Source organism: Nicotiana sylvestris, chromosome 3 (assembly GCF_000393655.2).
Source record: "Nicotiana sylvestris chromosome 3, ASM39365v2, whole genome shotgun sequence".
In the NCBI taxonomy this organism is placed as follows: domain Eukaryota; kingdom Viridiplantae; phylum Streptophyta; class Magnoliopsida; order Solanales; family Solanaceae; genus Nicotiana; species Nicotiana sylvestris.
The window spans coordinates 221,324,894-221,343,600 of NC_091059.1; the positions used below are offsets into that span (position 1 = coordinate 221,324,894).

At 35.6% G+C, this 18,707-nt stretch overlaps 2 protein-coding genes across 2 annotated transcripts; both read left to right on the forward strand.

Moving 5' to 3' along the window:
• The first annotated feature begins 3,311 nt into the window (after positions 1 to 3,311).
• LOC104212347 (DEAD-box ATP-dependent RNA helicase 51-like) lies at positions 3,312 to 10,895 on the forward strand. Its single transcript, XM_009761569.2, has 12 exons — positions 3,312 to 3,773; positions 4,153 to 4,338; positions 5,243 to 5,428; positions 5,609 to 5,695; positions 6,361 to 6,402; positions 6,736 to 6,804; positions 6,894 to 7,193; positions 7,567 to 7,605; positions 7,686 to 7,790; positions 8,162 to 8,230; positions 8,350 to 8,475; positions 10,457 to 10,895. Exons 1-12 carry the CDS (start codon positions 3,462 to 3,464, stop codon positions 10,634 to 10,636), a joined length of 1,701 nt encoding a protein of 566 aa, XP_009759871.1. The 5' UTR covers positions 3,312 to 3,461; the 3' UTR covers positions 10,637 to 10,895.
• A 2,152-nt stretch (positions 10,896 to 13,047) lies between these two features.
• Positions 13,048 to 16,384, forward strand: LOC104212339 (probable inactive poly [ADP-ribose] polymerase SRO5). The gene is made up of 5 exons (XM_009761559.2): positions 13,048 to 14,242; positions 14,331 to 14,572; positions 14,684 to 14,820; positions 14,910 to 15,005; positions 15,955 to 16,384. The coding sequence occupies exons 1-5, from the start codon at positions 13,674 to 13,676 to the stop codon at positions 16,048 to 16,050; spliced, it is 1,140 nt and encodes a 379-aa protein (XP_009759861.1). The 5' UTR covers positions 13,048 to 13,673; the 3' UTR covers positions 16,051 to 16,384.
• Positions 16,385 to 18,707: the final 2,323 nt, after the last annotated feature.

An 18,707-nucleotide genomic window follows, 5' to 3' on the forward strand; every position in this document is an offset into this window, starting at 1 on the left:
CTTATTCCTGCTAAGTAATTATAAAGAGATGTATTGTTTTGTTGATTGGCTGGCCTTGTCCTCACGATAGGCGCCATCACGACCGGGTTGGGATTTTGGGTCGTGACAGCGCCAAACTGTTTACCTAAAAAAATGTGAGTGACAATTAGATGTGATTTGTGGTTTTAAAGATATGTGATTTATTCCAATACTATTGAATATACGAATAATACTAAGCTTAAGTAAGAAGAATTGATGAACCAAACCAGTATTGTTAGAGCACTAGGGGCCTCGAGCTTGATTATCTCAGGAGTCTCGAGGTGAGTTAAGTACAATAAAGTATGAACTATAAAGTAAAAACAATAAAGCTGAAGAACAATTGTAGAGCTCAGTTAATGAGAGAAGTAGAGTAGAATGTTCTATTGCAGTGAATGAGCTCCTCCTTACAAATGATTGGGGTCCCCATTATATAGGAGGGGAAAGCCCAAATTAGGAGTGGACATCGGTCGGGTCGGTTCGGTTATGAATATTATCTGTTTAGCATAGCAGTTATCGATTTACAAATTTGATAAACCGATAACCTAATCGATAGGATATCGGGTATCGGTTAATCGGTTATCGATTATTATCAGTTCGATTATCAGTTTATCTGATAAGATAACTCAATCTAGATTTAAGCAAGAAAAAGAAGACAATTTACCGGAGTTAAGCAAAAAAGAGAAGAATTCACATATAATATACTAAAGACTTACGCTATGAGTAACTAGTAAGGTCTATGAAGAATGAAGATGAAGCAACTGAAGAGTGCAGTTGAGAAAGAATAGGAGAGAATGAACTGAAGCCCTAGCATTTTTATATAGTAAAGGGTAAAGTCATAAATTTATTAATTCTTATTGGGTTATCGGTTCACCCATTAACAAAATTGGCAAATCGAGGCCCGAACCGATAACCCATTAGTGAAAAAAATTCTAAACCATTAACCCAATAACCCCATACCGATAACCCAATAAATAATTAATGGTTCGGGTTATCGGTTTTACCCGGTATATGCCCAGCCCTAGCCCAAATAAGGTACATTTCCAATTATGGTAAAGAATTCTATTGGTACAGTTGTATAACAACCTAGTACATACTTGTACCACTTCGTACAAATTTTATCCTATAATTTATACCCTGACCCACGTGTTCTTGAGAAATTTCCCCTTTTTCTTGAGTGTCCTCGAAATTGTACTGCACTCGAGGCAGATCATGACGGGTCCCCGATTTACTTTTCAATGTGCGCTCATCCGGGCCTGGCTTGATTCTTACTTTGATCTTGCAGAACTCGGGCTCGGAGTATAATCAAATCTTCGAAATCGGGTTCTCTGATTTTTACCGTATACAATAATAATTTTTGCAGGCTGTTAGTTTGAGATTTTAAAACTTTGTAGAATAAGATTCAATTTTACATCATTTTGTTATTGAATATTTACCTACTATATTTCATTTAATATCTTTTTATTATTAGAAACTTACCTGAATGGATGCAATTTTATGACGTGAATGTACTTCACATGTTTCGGACACAAAGAGTCAAATATTTTGATAGAAATTTAGTGGAGCAATGTTTTAATTATGAGTGGTAACGCAGCAGACAAGGCAAGGCAGAAGGACAGAGTTGAGGGGTCCAAAAATTTCTCATTAAATTTATCAAGGTCATCTTTGTTTTTTTTTGATTTACCATTCGGTGTCCGGTACTCGCATTGGAGCCCGATTATATCGGAATTCGCACTGGATAAGGCCCCATTTGGGGGATAACGCTCCATATCAAGAATTTTTCCATACCTAGAACTTGAACTCAAGACTTCCGATTAAGAAAGAGCAACCCCATCCACTGCACCACATCCTTTGGTGGTATCAAAGTCATCTTTGCACAAGTTCCTAAAGTGTGACAAAATTTATATACCCATAACAAAACTAGAGTGAAGTACATAAATCGCCCTCTAAGTGGATACCCTTGAATTTTTTTCCTGTTTGGGTAGAATTTCAAGTTCGATAAGTATTGCCACTTGCTTGTCCCATGAACAACACTTTTAAATTTTAATCTTAAAGCTCTGCCCATGGGGCAGACAATATCATAAAAATTGCACGGGGCACCCTATTTGGTCGCCCCTATTTAATCTATACCCATTTTTTAAATTTTTTTTTAACGTGTACCCACTTTTTAAACAACTTCAATCCCCTTTCTCCTCCTCCTCCTCAAAGTTATATCTGCCTCTTCTTTCTCAAACTTCATCTTCTCCCTTTTCTGCAAGAAATCTGCTACCCTACAGTGAGAATGGATAAGCCAACGAAAGTAACGAAAAAGAGAGCTGATATCTCCTACCACCACAATTACTGACAACCAATGCTTAGTAAGACGAGAAAAAGTTCACTTAATATCACCTTTACTACATTGTTCAAAATAGGCAACAACTTAGTATATAGCTATAGCATCATCGAGCTGGTAATTCAGCAATGTGGTTATCCTTAGCTTGACAGTTGCTTATTACGTAATATGGAAGATTAGTTACTTAGTGACATGTCATAACTGTATAATACTAGCAGTTAACCTTCATTTTCTCATTTTTCAGTTGTAGAAACTATTTGCTCAGTGGTTGGATTTGCTTTTGAGAGCAAGAAATTTTCAGAAATAGCGGAAACCATAAGCCAGATACAAAACAAAACTTCAGTTATAAACAAAAACTTAACAAAAACTTCAGCTCTAGAGCTGAAGTTCGCCAGTTACCAAAAAAAAAACTTCAGCTCTAGAGCTGAACTTCAGGCCCGGTTACTAGAATGCTGAAGTTTTGCATAATTGCCTTTGCTACTTCAGCCCCGTATGCTGAAGTTATGCGAAAAAAGCGGGCACGTTTGCAATTTTTTTGCAAAGCGAACACAAGTTAAATCGTGACACAAAAATCAGGTATAGATGCAAATGACCGACAATATCACCCAAAAAGTATCATATTTCTGTAACTTTTTGACAAAACTATACTATTTGTGCAGATTATCCATAGAATTTCCTTTTAAATTTGAAGAATTAACCTGATTAGCTGTCCACTCAATTGCTTAAATTAAAAATAACCGATAAGAAATATAATATTATATAAAATTTATATTTAATATATGCATAATCGTATATAATCAATGTAGAATATATATATAAAATTAGAAAAAGTAAACAATGACTATTTGCGCAAAGATCCATTTAAATTTAGGACGAGGGCCCAAACCCAAATTTCCATGTAATGGGCTGGGTGGAAAACAAACAAAAGAAGCCCAATCCTAACCGCTGTTTTTTCCGTAGATTCTTGCCAAAACCCTCCTCTGTCGCTAACTTGTTCCTCCTCCTCATCACTTTTGGCTTTCTGCAGCGAACTCCCCAGTATCTCTTTTTCCGGCGGTATCATTGGACTTTAATTGCTTAACCTGCCGCGGCCATCTTATAAATTGTCAGTACCATGGCGGAGGTAGAAGAAAACCCTAATATAGTAGTTGCAGAAGAAGAGTCAATTAAGAAGAAGCGAAAGAGAAAGAGAGACAAGAAGAATAAAATGGCCATAGAAAAAGAGACGAAGAAGGAAGAAGAAAGCGAGGGCAAAGAAGAAGAAGAGAATGAGGAAGAAGAGCAGCATAATGAACTAAAGGAGGAGATTAAGAAAGGGATGAAGAGTGGTTCCGGTATTATGACTACGGAATTGTTTTCTTCTCTTGAAATTTCTGAGGCCACTATGAAGGCCATCAACGACATGGGCTTTCAGCACATGACTCAGGTAAATTATAAGGTTTTGTAGTATTTTCATAAGCAGATATTAGCAAAGTGAAATACTTGGCACTATGGTGAGATATTAATTTGGAAAATGGAGAATTTACTAGTAATAAATTGAATGATGTTTCGGCTATGTTGATTCAGTTTACTGAGTGTCCGCTATCAACAAGATTCTCGTTCTATTGCTGTTCAGCTGCACCCGTTGCCAGTTGCTTGAAGTGCAAATTTATCCAAAAAATCAGAACTTGAATAAATAAATCTGTAATGATTGTCCATGAGGATCATTGCCGTTTGATTTATGTGTCTATTTTGGCAAACTGAATAGCTAACATTCGTTCTTTAATGAACATCTGGATCTTAATTGTTTCTCTTTGCTGTTGAAGATCCAAGCCAGGGCAATTGCTCCTCTTCTGGAAGGCAAAGATGTCCTTGGAGCTGCAAGAACTGGTTCTGGTAAAACGCTTGCATTTCTGATACCAGCCGTGGAGTTGTTGTATAATGTCCGTTTTACACCTCGTAATGGAACTGGGGTTATTGTCATTTGCCCAACAAGAGAACTGGCTATACAGGTAAAGTACCCAGTCTTCCCTGCCTTTCCTTTTTCTTTTGGTCTTTTGGCTTTTGCCTTTTTAAAATTGTTTTTTTTTGTGGTGTGTGTGTGTGGTGGGTGGGTGGGTGGGGGGGGGGTGTGCTAGTATGCCGTTTGTAATATGACTGATCTCCTTTGCCTACATGCTTCTTCTGTCCTAACAAAATGACCTTCTTCCTCTGTTCGATATGTCCTTAAACAGACTTGACTTCTTTTAAATGTAAATATCCACATTTCAAACTAAAATAAACTGATACTGCTTTAGATTATTTTCGAACTCGACTTTGACATCTTAATAGCTAGGAATTAGTATTTTCACCTCTCAAAACATTTTATAACCAAAATTGAATATGATAATCCATTCAAACATTTTACTCTTCATACTGTTGAGGCAAATTAGGTCTAGTTTATGGGAGAATGAAGTAGCTTGTTTCTAGTCTTATCAGTTAAAGATAATTGAGTTGATTACAACTTACATAGAGGAAAATGGAATAGCCTTAAATTCTTAGCATAAACGAGTTATTCTTCAGCGCAATTGATCCTATAACAGTTTAAAATCTCTTTTGCTGACTTCCTGTGAGACTAATATAATCAGTGGGAAGTGGGGTAATGACAACACCATTTTGTCACACTTCACCTTTGTCCATTGTTAGATTGTTCATAGCATATAGCCCAATTTTTTTACTGCATACAGAACTGTTGCACAAATCCCGTTTCTTGAAGATCATACATTACTATCACAAGTTTTTGTTTGTTTGACTATATTGAATTTGTTCTTTATCAAAAACTATATTGAATTTGTTTAAGTAAACTATGAAAGTACTTCATTGTTGCCCATTCTAGAGTTTGTGTTTCAAGGCTAACTTACAGTTTTAATGACTCAGACGCATGCTGTGGCAAAGGACCTTCTCAAGTATCATTCACAGACTCTCGCCTTGGTTATTGGTGGTTCAGCAAGAAGAGCAGAGGCAGAGCGTATTGCAAAAGGGGCTAATCTCTTAGTAGCCACCCCTGGTCGACTTCTTGATCATCTTAGAAATACCAAAGGCTTCATTTATAAGAACCTAAAGGTACTTGTATCTTTCAACCGGCTAGTTATTTATTTCTGATGTCACTTCTTAGTATGATATCAATTAGTGTTCTCAATTTCGACCTATGATATTTATTCATATCTTTTACTTGACCCGATCTTTTTCAAGCATGGATCCAAGGGTCGATGTGGTTTCTGAAATTAGTGCCTAAACTTGCAGTGTCTCATGATTGATGAGGCTGATAGGATTTTGGAAGCGAACTTTGAGGAAGACATGCAACAAATCATTAAACTTCTACCAAAGCAGGTATTGTTACCTATGTTATTAGTCTTTTGAACACTATAGCTTTGTTAAATCGTTATCCACGATGATAGTCAATTTTATGATTAAAATAGGTACATTTCCTGTATTAGGCCTGCTTAATGATTTTAATTAGAACTAAGTAGTGTACAATCAGGCATTTGTTTGTCCTTGTAAGTTCTCAGTGATAGGATTTTGGAAGTTCTTGCAGTAATGCAGCCTTACATTTCGGCTGCGTACAATAGACCCTTGTGGTCCGGCCCTTCCCCGGACCCCGAGCATAGCGGGGGCTTAGTGCACCTGACTGCGTTTTTTTTGTAAGTTCTCAGTGATGACTTTTCTCTACATTAAAATAAAGAAACTCATGGTTGATGTAAATGGTCTTAAATCCATGCGCATGCTTTATTTGCTATTGGAGTTAAGCGGAGTTTTTTTTTTCCAACTCTTTAACTACCAATATGTGCAAAACCAGACATGACTGGTTAAAAAGCTCATGTATAACCTTTTTCCTAGCTTAATTTCTTGACATTATTACTCTGAAAATTGTGTTTGCAGTTTCTATATCTGGTAGTTCATTGCATGTCTTGTTTCTCAGTTATTCTTCTTATCTTATTATCAACTGTTGATGTATTTGTTATTCTGAGTTAACTAATATGGTAGCTGCTCTACAGGGGAGGCAGACTGCTCTCTTTTCAGCCACACAAACAAAAAAGGTATTCTAAACCCTTAATTTTTTCATAGTCCTCTTAGCTGAAAAGCAAGTAGTAAATTCCTACTTTCAAGTGCATGTTTCTTAAACTTTAAACATAATTTTGGAAATCGAAAAGAGAAATAAGAATCACCATTAAGAGTCTACTGAAAGTAATTCTTGTCATGTCATATATGGTAAAAACTTTTTTCCTGAATGAAGCCCCATTAACTTGTGAGAATTAGGCTTTTTGTGTTTTTTTTGGTGAAATATAAATTTATGATGATTTGAGAAAGTGAAAACGATGGACAGCAATATATAAAGCTCACTGAGGGGCTCAATCGTTCATTGTTTTCAGGTTGAGGACCTTGCTCGCTTATCTTTGGACAAACCTGTCTACATTGATGTGGATGATGGGAGGAGGAGGGTATATACACACTCATATTTTTTCCTCCTAATATTTGTTTAATGTTAAAATCATCTTGTAAGTTTGTTTGAGTATATGGTGCAATTCAGGTTACAAACGAAGGGCTGCAACAAGGATACTGTGTTGTCCCAAGCGCTAAGAGATTTCTTCTCCTTTATTCATTCTTGAAGAGGAACCTGTCAAAGAAAATAATGGTTTTCTTCTCATCTTGCAACTCTGTCAAGTTTCATTCCGAGCTACTTCGCTATATCAAGATTGAATGCTGTGATATTCATGGGAAGCAAAAGCAGCAAAAACGAACGTCTACCTTTTTTGAATTCTGTGAAGCAAAAACAGGCATCCTGTTATGCACGGATGTCGCCGCACGTGGTCTTGATATTCCTGCTGTGGTATGTTGCTTCACCTCCTTGCACCCGTTACCAGTACAGTCCTTGGTCTATTGGCTGGAATCTGTATATGAAATCGTGGGAGAGTGAATCTGTTTCACTGTTCTCCGATTCTTTTCTGAGGTTTTCCGGTGTTGGGGATTTTTTTTGTTGGTGCTCAATTCGTTCTGCGTCAATTATCTTGTCGTGCTATCATATGTAGTTCTCTATTTTATTGTTTAACTGTTATTAGAATTTTTTTTACTGTACAACTTCTAAAGTGAGAAAAAAACAGTGACATGTTCCTCATAACTAGTTGAAATATATATCTGACAGCTCTCTCCCTCTGAAAGATAGTAATGGGAAGTATTGATTCTTGTTATGCCTCTCTTTCCAGGATTGGATTGTGCAGTTTGATCCCCCTGATGAACCCAAGGTATTAAACGCTTTACTTCAAAGTTGGTTACGAAGGGAGAAATTCTCGTTCCTTATGATTTGATATGCAAACCTTTACAGGAGTATATACACAGAGTTGGTCGAACAGCGCGCGGGGAAGGTGCTAAAGGAAATGCATTACTATTCTTGATTCCAGAAGAGTTGCAGTTTCTTAAGTACCTCAAGGTCTCTTCACAATCACATTTTTAAATTTACAGAATTACAAAACATCTCTTAGAATTCTAAACGTGTCATCAGAAGCATTGATTTGAAGTAGGAGTTGTTGTACTTGAAATTTGAAAATATGTTTGCGCGAAATATGCTTAATTTTATCTGGTAAAAGCTCAGGCTAAAAGTTGGAGCTCGGCAAACTGATATTTACCATTTTGACCGTTAATTTTTCTAGAATTTTTTTGGCATTTCTTTAAAACTGTTTCCTGATGACTTCGTGTTGTAATTGAGTAGAGCAGTTGAGTTCTTTAGTATATATAATTTTGTTAAATTGTGAGTTTGCTTTGATAGTCTAATGTGCATATATGCATGTGCTTTTACGACAGGCGGCAAAAGTGCCTGTAAAAGAATATGAATTTGATCATAAGAAGGTGGCCAATGTGCAGTCACTCCTGGTAAATCTGTGACAGCTGCTTGTATTATTTATTTATTTATTTATTATTTAGACAACTCAGTATGTTTCTTATAGCTTATGAGGACCTTGGTGTTTAAAGAATGCAACAATTTATTTCAGGAAAAATTGGTCGCAAACAACTATTACTTGAACCAGTCAGCTAAAGAGGCATATAGGTCCTATATACTAGCATATAATTCTCATTCCATGAAGGAAATATTCAATGTTCACCGACTTGATCTACAGGTATGTGATCTTGCTTCCTTTTCCAGTGTTGTGGTGGATACATTCTCATAGACATGTAATATTTAAGAAATAAGATAACAGATGACTCTAGTTATAAACTTTAAAGACTTTCATTTCAGTACAATACCTTTTTAAATAAGGTAATATGGTTTCATCAATTAGGATACAGAGAGATGAAAGAAAGACATGGTTATTCTGGTGTGTATGACGTATTTATGTCCTCTCATAACGCGCATGTAAACAGTGAAGTTAGGCTAAAAGTCAAAAAGTTGTGAAGTTAGCCCCCTTATAAGCACAATGCTTGTACAGCAAAGAGATATGAATCTTGAAATTGTGGCGTAAGCAAAAATTTTGGACAGAATATGCAGAAAGAGGACAGAATATACAGAGAGGATCACATATGCTTTGCAGTAAAGAATAATAACATGGAGAATATTTACAAACTCTCTAGCTAGACTTTGATGGTAAAGGTAGGGTGGACCTGTCGCTCTAGGGATTGATTAATCAACTCTTTTATGGTTTCATACAACAGGTTATATTTTCCTGATTGAATAATTGAAACTACTGACATTTACGCCCTCCGTTCCAATTTATGTGAACCTATTTGACTTGGCACGGAGTTTAAGAAAAAGTAAAGACTTTTGGAATTTGTGGTCTTAAACAAGGCAAAAAGGGCCCTAGAGTATTTGTGTGGTTATAAAAGTTTCTCATTAAGGGTATAATTGTAAGTTAAAGCTAAATTGTTACCAAATTTAGAAATGGGTCATTCTTTTTGGAACTGACCATAAAGGAAATAGGTTCACATAAACTGGAACAGATGAAGTAATACTCAGTGGCGTACGCAAGATTTTGTATAAGCGGGGTCACACTTAAGAAAGTAAACAAATTTATAACATCAAACTCGGCGGATAAACTGTCTTACATACACTCGGAGAAACATATGGTGTGTAAAACATTTAGAATACTATTAAAAAAATATTTAAATTCTTTTTCATATGGTATGTAAAACATTTAGAATATTACTAAAAAAATTAAATTCTTTTTCTTGATTTTAAATATTTTTCCTTAATAATGAAGTTTCCTTAATTATAAAAAGGAAACAAATATCTGGTCGAATCACATAGTATCATTTGCTTACTTAGTGACGAAAAAGTAAGAAAAGTTATTAGAATTAATGCAGACTCGAACCCGCGACATGCACTAAGCTAATGAACTATGCTGCCACTGGGCTGGAGAACCTCACTTTTACAAGTGGTGTCACTGTAATAATATTTAAGCTTCTATATCGTTTTTAATTTTTCATTTAAGATATATTTAGTGAATTTTTTTTACGAAGCGGTGTCACATGACTCCGCTTGTAACCATGTGGATCCGCCCCTGGTAATACTAATACATATGAAAAGTATGGTTTGTCTAAGCCATATGAAAACTATAACTATTTTTTATCTGTGCTCATCCCTGGGAGGAGTATTTTGTCATACTTATTTGCTTCAGCCAATAATCTTGTTACTGTTGGACCTGGCTGAAGTTATATTTGCATTTTCTTTGAATTAGGGTATTTATGTTACATGTATAACGCCTTTAAAATTTCAGACCTACAGTTTCCCTTTTAAATAGTGTTAACCAATTCAGGTCTTCTAACTTAAGGATGAAAGGAATCATTTAGAAAGTGGTACTGGCTTCCTGTACCTAGTAGTAATAATTTCAGGATTGCTTCGTTATTTTTGCTCTAATTTTTTGTCTCTGATTTGATTTTGTATGGCACACTTTAGTGTTTAAGTTGCCCCTTGCTCTGTTGCTGAAGTCTGAAATGGTGGGATGTGACACGTAGGGCATGCCATATTTGCTATCTGCAATTCAGGATGTTATATTCTACGCACTAATTCCAAATGCTGGAGCTGCATTTGTATTTGACTTCTAAAATAAGTTAAAGAGTTACTATGATCCAGAAAGTACTAACGGATAAAATGGTGATTGGCAGGCTGTAGCTTCTTCGTTCTGTTTCTCAAATCCTCCAAAAGTACACCTCAACATAGATAGCAATGCATCCAAGTTCAGGAACAAAAAGCGAAAAGTTGAGGGAAGCCGAAATGGGTTCAGTGATAGCAATCCTTACGGAAAGAAAGGAAGTGACGATACGAGGCAGTTTGTAAGATATTAGGAGATCATATGCAGCAGCAAAGGTTTCTGCACCAGATGCATGTTAACATGTATAATTTTTCTCTAATGTACTTTCTATGTGGAAGAGTTCATAGTTGAAGCATTTTGCTTTGTTATGGCTATGGCACTTCGAATTTTCTGGATTAGGTCCACATTTTTGTCCTGCCATTGCCAAAGAGAATCTTTTCTTGTTTATTTATTTTGTTATGAGACGAACGATTTACTTATGATAAAGATTGATTATGGCGAGGTGGGTTAAATTGTTTTGCTGTCGTTTGCTTAATCAGCTTATTACTGAAAAAATATGGTACAGGTTGTTTTGTTTTATAAAGTGTGGCTTCCGAACTTAGTAGCTTATTTTTGGGGTATTATCACTTTTAGCCTGCGTCAGAAATTATTTATATCTGATAGCCGAAAAAGTGTATAAATTTTGTATATAACATGATATATATATATTTTATAAAATTTTTTTACAGCGTCATTGTTCCCTTGTTTTTTTCTATTTCTAAATTTTGACCGAACTATTAGAGAAAAGTTGCAAATACTGAGAAAATAGGAGGAAGTCTTTCTTTTTAAAAAAAAATAATAACAAGTTTTACCTTAATGTTTTATGTCATTAACGATAAGTTTAGTAAGATTATTAAAAAGTTTCTACATAAATTTAGTTAAACAATTATCAAACATGTTCTTTTAAATTGGAAATTTCATGCTCAAGGTATTTTATTTTATCCTCTACCCAATCTTTCTATTACAATTAATCCTCCAGTGAATTTGAAGGAGCTTCATGAAATCAAATTCACAGCGTGCACTGAAGAGAAAGTGTCACATTCTTATTGAACTATAAAACAGTAAAAGATGAATTAATTTTATCATTTCAAAAGGAGAGTTGGTTTGTTTTAATGCTGTAAAATCTTTTTACCTTTCATTATTGTTACGTGGTGCTTAACATTGAAAAAGGAAAGGAAAATAAAATCATTCGAGTTTGATATATAGCTGATAACCCCATAAATTACTGATGTCTTCTCTTTAATGGTAAAGACAAGGTACGGATAAGAACTCAAAAAACACGTGGTTAATAAATTAAATACTTAAGACGGTAATTTTTTTATGTGGTCCTGCTCCTAAATGAATTTTTAAAAATTGTGTAAGTAGTCATCCACGAAACAGTGTGTGCATGTTGATTTTGTCAGTGTTATTTCTAGAAAAAATCTAGTAGGCTTCAATGCCCTTCCAAAAGAATAATAAAAACCAATAATAAATCTGCCCCATGTGAAATACAATACCGTAGTCTACCATTGTGTTGGAATACATCGATCTCACTCTTTGATTTCTCAGAAAGATCTGATTTCTCGGCAAGATATTCATACAGAAGAAGAGAAGAAAAGAATTGACGAAGAAGAAGAAGGAAAGAAAGGATCAAAGGTTTTGGACAAAATAATTTCGGACAAAATAAAGCTAAGTCCATTCTCTGATAAGCCATGTGACAAGTCACGTGACATCATCTTAACCAACAAATCAAATGATGAAGTTTTTAATCTGAATCGTTCACTTCTCACATGCACACATAGGCTCACGTGCTGAAGGAATATTAATTAGTTACATTGTTAGAATTTAGCTAGTAAAAATAGGATAAGTATACATAATTCATCTAGGTAACTAATATCTGTATAAATACATAGTCCTCTTGTACAGTAATTCATTCAGAAATACACAGAAATTTTCACAATCATCTTTCTCAATTTTCTACAATTGGAAACAAGATAAAAAAATACATATAAGTCGACCGACATAAAAGATAAAAACAATAAAATAATACCCTTTTAATATTAATTAATAAACAAAAACTTCCTTAGCCTCTAATTAAGACTTCTCCTTCATCCCAAAGCAAAATCTAAATAGACAAACTAATTGGAGTACTCATTTAAAAAATATTATAGCAAAATATAGTATTTTATTAAAAATCAACATTGACCAAACACTTGTTGTACACGTCCACGTACTGGCACACGTTACTTGAAACCATTACTGACCAAATCCTTTACGAAACCATTTAGTACAAAGGTCAAAATAGGAAATTCAACACCATAGGTACTGTATCCAACGAACCCAAACCCACTAGAGCCATTAACCGCCAACTCACGCCTCCCCGCGCAACAACAACAACAACAATAACAACCCAGTATAATCTAATTCAGTATAATTTTACTAGTAGGGTCTGAAGAGGATAGTGTGTATGCAGACCTTACTCTTATCCTGGAATAGAACGGCTGTTTCTAAATAGACCATCGACATTCTTCACTCCAATAAATCTCCGCCTTATTTTTGGGGTGACTCGAATTCACGACCTCTCGCCCTACAAAAACTTCCCACGCAAGTAATTTGGAAAAGAAACAAAAGTCGGCTCCTAAAAACAGAGTGCTGTGGTTTCCCAAAATTGTAAAGAAAAGGAAACCAACTTCACCGCCCACTTAATACCCCAAGTAGTAAACTTGTGGCGGTGTTTACTGTTGGCTTCTTTCTTATTAATAAAATAAAATAAAATAAATTCCCCCTGTGGCTTCATTTCTTCATTCTTTTCTCCCAATTTAGCGAACTAAGTAATCCTACTTCTTCTTTGATTTTGATTTGGATTTGGATTTGGATTTGGCTCTACAATAACTATATAATTCTCCTGTTTTTGTTGCTACAATTTACCTGCGGCCATTAACAGTTTTTAGGTTCAAGTTTTCTCGGCTTCTGCTCCACAGGTTTTGAGTTCAAAGGATTCGAGAATGTGCTTTTAAGTCTGTCTTTTTCGTCTTGACCCTTTAATTTTCTAAGCAAGTATTGATTCTTTCTGATTTTTTTACATTGTGAATATTCTCTTCTCCTTACTTTACAATTCTGCATTGGTTCTTTCCTTAGCTCGCTTCAATTACATTCATTCAGAATTTGATTCCAATGCTTACTTATTGATTCAAATTCTCTACGAAACAGTTAGATTTACCAAATTGTCCTCCCTCGAATAGTTTTTCTTCTCTTGTTCGAATAATTTTACGATGGAGAACTTTGTGAAACCTCAGTTCTTCTCTCTTCTTCGTGGGGAAGCAACAGTTCAAGATTACCCTAATAATCACACGATTTTGGCTCCTCCCAATATGTACCAGCCGAAATTTGAACATCAATCCGCTGAATCTACAAGCTCAAGCAGTGATGACGTGCAAGATCCAGAAGTTTCTGATTCAGAGAGTTCGGTTATTGGCTCAAAATATCAAGAAAAAAACACCGGTTTGATGAGAATTGATGAGGGCGATAAGGTATACGGAATTATCAGAGAAAAGTTTATGTCAGGATTGGGTGCTTTTGGAGCATCAACGCAAATTACGGCAATTCATAAGGACACTTGCTCTAGTTTCACAAAACAAGCAAAGCTTCAATCCTTCCTTATTTTTTCCAAAGCTGTGGAGAAAAAATGCGGAGGGAATGATGCTTATGTGAAATATGCTTGGTTTGGAGCTTCAAAAGATGAGATTAACAACATATTTTCACATGGTTTTGTTCATTCTTCGAACAATGGAGCTTATTCTCACGCCATATGCCTTTCTCCAGACAATTATCCTCTTGATTGGTACTTGAAACTCATCTTCTATTGCACTTTCTTGTTTTGAGGTATTTGTTTCTTTTCCTTTTAGCTGATTTTTGATTTTTTTTGGCAGTCTGCAAAATGCTGTTGCTGATAAAAATGGGGTAAGGCATTTACTGCTTTGTCGTGTGATACTGGGAAGAAGTGAAGTTGTGCATCCTGGAACAGGACAGTGGCATCCGAGTTCTGATGAATTTGACACTGGCGTTGATAATTTGCTTTCTCCTAGAAAGTATATTGTGTGGAGTACACAAATGAATAGCTATGTGTTTCCAGAATTTATGGTCAGTTTCAGAGTCACCTCTCATGTCAAAGGTGAACATACTTTACAGTAACTGTAGCATAAAGGAGAATTAGTGATATTTCAATAATTTAGAATATTTAGAGGATTGTGCTAGATTGTTAATTATGGTCTCATTTGTGCAGAGTCTCAAAGGAATGGAGTTCCTGCTAAAAATCCAAATTCACCTTGGATTTCATTTCCTGCACTGATTTCTGCTCTATCAAAATTCTTGCCGCCTCACACTATCAAATTGATTACGAAATATCATAGTGATCATAAGGTATGGGCTTGAAGCTCTTTAAATTTTCTTTTTAGTATATGTCTATATATTCTTTTGTCCAGTTGTTTATATCTAGTTCTGTTTTTCAGGAGAGGAAGATGACGAGGCGAGACTTGATTCAGCATGTGAGGAAACTAGCTGGAGATGACTTGTTAACTTCAATCATCAAGTCCTGCAAGTACAAGGTATAACCTATATCAGAGCAAATGTTTGTTTAACAAAGTGTGGCATGAGTAAATATTACTGATTGTGTTTGACAATGTAAGCACCTAATTCACTTGTCCAACCCTGTATTACCTGATTTTATCTATTCCTTGTTTGAGTGAAGTATTCTGTTGACTGGAAAGAAGTTGCAAATTCTGCTTTCAGGATAATATTAGTCCCTTTTACTAAATGATCTCACTTTAGGGATAAGGTTGTTCATGATCTACTTGATGTTCCTGATATTCTGCTTCTCTTTGTTGTTCCTCTAGTAGAGTCTTGCTTTCCATTTCACTTACTTCAATACGAACTCATGAACTTTTGGCTCCAGAAATGATCTATCAAGTTAGTCAAGTGGTTTTCAATGAAGTAACTTGTTTTGGATTACTCATGTGGGAAGTTAGGTCATCCTGACTGCTATGAAGTTTGTCCTTTGCTTGAATAAATGGCTTCTAGTTGTGAAGTGGGGAGGTACCAAGTAGTAGTCCCAACATAGAGGATATTGTGGTAGTTTAGTATAGCCATGTAAACTCTGCAACTCTCGTGATTGCGCAGAAAAAGACCTAAGGCTTCCTAGACAGACTAAGGAGTGGAAGGGAGCTTATTCAAGCCTTAATGATGTTCTTATATATAGGGGACTCCAGTTTTAGTTACTTCATCCCTTAATTTTTCTTTAAACGAACATTTGACATATTTTTGCTTGTTCCATGATCTAGTGTTTGAAAAAGAATTTGCTGCCAGTTCTACATAGCCTAGCAACGTATAGCATAAGGTTTAAATAACCTGGAGTCCACATAGCTTATTCCCCTTCAAAAACATCCTGAAACTGATATTATAAGTTATGCCTAACAGTCAAAACTAGGATGCCCTTGTTAGGTTTCGCACAAATCATTATGATGATTAACTAACCTGTTTGTCCTTAACTTCTCGCAGCATAATAAAGGATCAACCGGGATCTCATCCAACGTCAGCTCAATTCACTCTGGACAACGAGATGGAAAAAACTGTGCTTGCAAAAAGAGTTGTTGAGTAATTTTCTTGAAGAATGTATGGACGGAAGCAGAAAGAATGAAACGTTATAAGATCAACATCCACTAACCAAAGCTTAATGTGACACAAGGATTAGCTGCTGCTGATTCCTGGGATGAAAATGATATCTAACAAATTAGTCTGAGTAGCCCAATTCCCCTCTAACCTGGGTTCCTGCATCTCTTCACACGCTGTTTTTTGCTTTGTAGCCTCAAAGTTATCTTAAAGTAACAGTGTCTCCCAAATGTACTATATAGTTGTAATAGTTACCTGATCAATTCTTGTTGATGAAAATTGCTATATCCAATTATTCAGGCTGCATCATTTTCTATTATCTTTTGATACAGTCCAATATCTGCAAAGAGTGGCTATGGGCATTGGCCACCAAGACAAGTACAATCTATCTCAGAATTATCACAATTAGTAAAAGCCAAAATTCCTCAGTTGTTAGTATATTGAACTTGGATTGAGGAACTGAATTCCAGTTAATGCTCCAAATTGGCCAAAATAGCAAACAGTGGTCGACTGGGGAATTTTGTATAGTGTGGAGTCGAATCTTCCAAGCATCTTAAAGTGAAATTCAACGACGATGCACCTAATATTCATCTTGGGTTCGAGAATTAATTTGGACAGATTATCGTATTCTTCCTTACTCCTAATTTTAACGTCCCCTCCCGTTTCGACATAATAAAAAAGTTATAAAGAAAGACCATATGTTGTAGAAAAGTCACCTGTTCATTATAAGAGGTACTGAAAAGGAAAGGAAAATCATATTACTCAAAAGAAAAGCATTGTCCATGTCTTGAAAACCTATGGCGATGCATCTAATGGATTGAGCAAAAGAGAAAAAAAGGAACAAGCTAATTGTTTAACCAAAAATCTGAGTCTTTGGTCAAAGCTAAAAAGAAATTCGGGTTACTGATAATCAGGAGACAAAAATAAAATACTTTTGAGAACGATGGTAAAGAAGCAAATAGATGTGTATTTCAATAAATTCTCAATAGTATTCCGTGTCCTTACAAATGATGATACTTCTTCCTTTTATAGATAATTCTAGGTAAAGGAATGAAGCCTCAGCTTTAATGATATAATCATGAGTAATAAATGATATTAAATAAGCCGTTATACAATCATTCCTATTAAATACCAATTTCGTAACGTATCAAGTATTTAATAATGAATTTGGACTCCTTTCTGTCACCAGATCTTTGCTTTCAATGCCTTCTATCCGTTGGCTGTAAATAATTTAAATTGGTACGAGACTCGTATCTATACGTCGTCTCGTGCCTATTTAAATTCTTCTTCCCGTGGCTGTTTCCATCCGTGCCTCTTAGTCAATTGCTGCGCTTTGACCATTTAACTAATCCACGTGTCATGCCACATCATCTTTTAATATAAACTCAGTTTTTTCCCAATACAGATAGTCCCCCCACTTTCTATTTTTTTATCAATTAAATAATTGGGAAGTGGATCTTCATGTAAAAGGAATTTTTGCCACAATTAATGCTCATGACAGTACTAACGTCTCAGCAGTCTTTTCCATTTAATGTTTTGCCCATGTGTCATTTTCTGATTCATTCCGCTATTCATACCCTTTTTCGAGACTTCTTCATTCTCACTATTTACGAAGTGATAACTGCCTTTATTATAGGCTTTTCATCATTACACTTAAAAAGTTGACGGTTCCCATTTTACACATAACTTTGTCTTCCTTTGTCTTCTTCACAAATCTTCAGCACATACTTCCTTCTTAACAATGTCTTCTTCAAACCCTAACTGTAAAAAAGTTCCAATTCTAGATCAATTCCCCAACGCCCCTGTTAGACACAGAAGAGGCGGAGGAGGTAGGCTTCGAACAGGGTTAGAATCTACGCGAGGCGGCTCTTCTGGTTCTTCTTCAAGGAGTTCTATCCCAAAAGCCCCTTCTTCTAAAAGTAGGGAAATTCTTGATCCTTCTCAAGAACCCTCAGTTGATGATATAGTTCCCGACGATTTGTCTTTTGAAAGTGACAAAACGTCTCTTAAAAAACAAATTAAAAATTTAGAAAGAGCCGATACTTACCCAACAATAGTAACCGAGCTTACAATTCCCACAATAAGAAGAGATTGTAACTGGAAGGATAGTCTCCGAATGTCAATTCCTTCCCCAAATCAAAGAATTTCCTCTTTTAGAAGTGGGTATTCTTCTGTTTACACTTACCCCTTCACTTTAGGTTTTAATCCTCCGATTGACCCAGTTATTCTCGATTTTTGTCGTTTCTTTACAATTTGTTTGGCCCAAATCGGTCCATTGGTGTGGAGAACAGTGGCTTGTTTGAGATATTTATCCTCCAAGGCCAATGTCAATTTCACCTTTTCTCACCTCATTCATCTATACCATCCTAACTTAATACGCCATGGGGTTTTTACCTTAACTGCAAGGAGCAAAAAAGTTTTGGTAAATCCTGAGGATGACAAAGATCGTGGATGGTATATCCGTTACGTTGCTGTCCGTACAGTGGACTTGATTGGCGAAACAAATATTCCCTTCCCTGAGAAGTGGAATTTTGAACGTAGGTTTCCTTTTATTTACCGTACCTACTTTTGAGAATTTCAAAAGAAAGTTGTTTTTAACCTCGTCCCTTCTTGGTTTTTTGTAGCAACCATGGGAGATGTGG

Bases quoted from the DNA above. Each gene is read 5' to 3' on its own strand.
- LOC104212347 (XM_009761569.2), top strand. From the start codon at position 3,462: ATGGCGGAGGTAGAAGAAAACCCTAATATAGTAGTTGCAGAAGAAGAG. The intron at 6,805-6,893 runs GTATATACACAC...GGTGCAATTCAG, and splicing joins TGGATGATGGGAGGAGGAGG to GTTACAAACGAAGGGCTGCA. The intron at 8,231-8,349 runs GTAAATCTGTGA...AATTTATTTCAG, and splicing joins CCAATGTGCAGTCACTCCTG to GAAAAATTGGTCGCAAACAA.
- LOC104212339 (XM_009761559.2), top strand. From the start codon at position 13,674: ATGGAGAACTTTGTGAAACCTCAGTTCTTCTCTCTTCTTCGTGGGGAA. The intron at 14,821-14,909 runs GTATGGGCTTGA...TCTGTTTTTCAG, and splicing joins AATATCATAGTGATCATAAG to GAGAGGAAGATGACGAGGCG. The intron at 15,006-15,954 runs GTATAACCTATA...AACTTCTCGCAG, and splicing joins TCAAGTCCTGCAAGTACAAG to CATAATAAAGGATCAACCGG.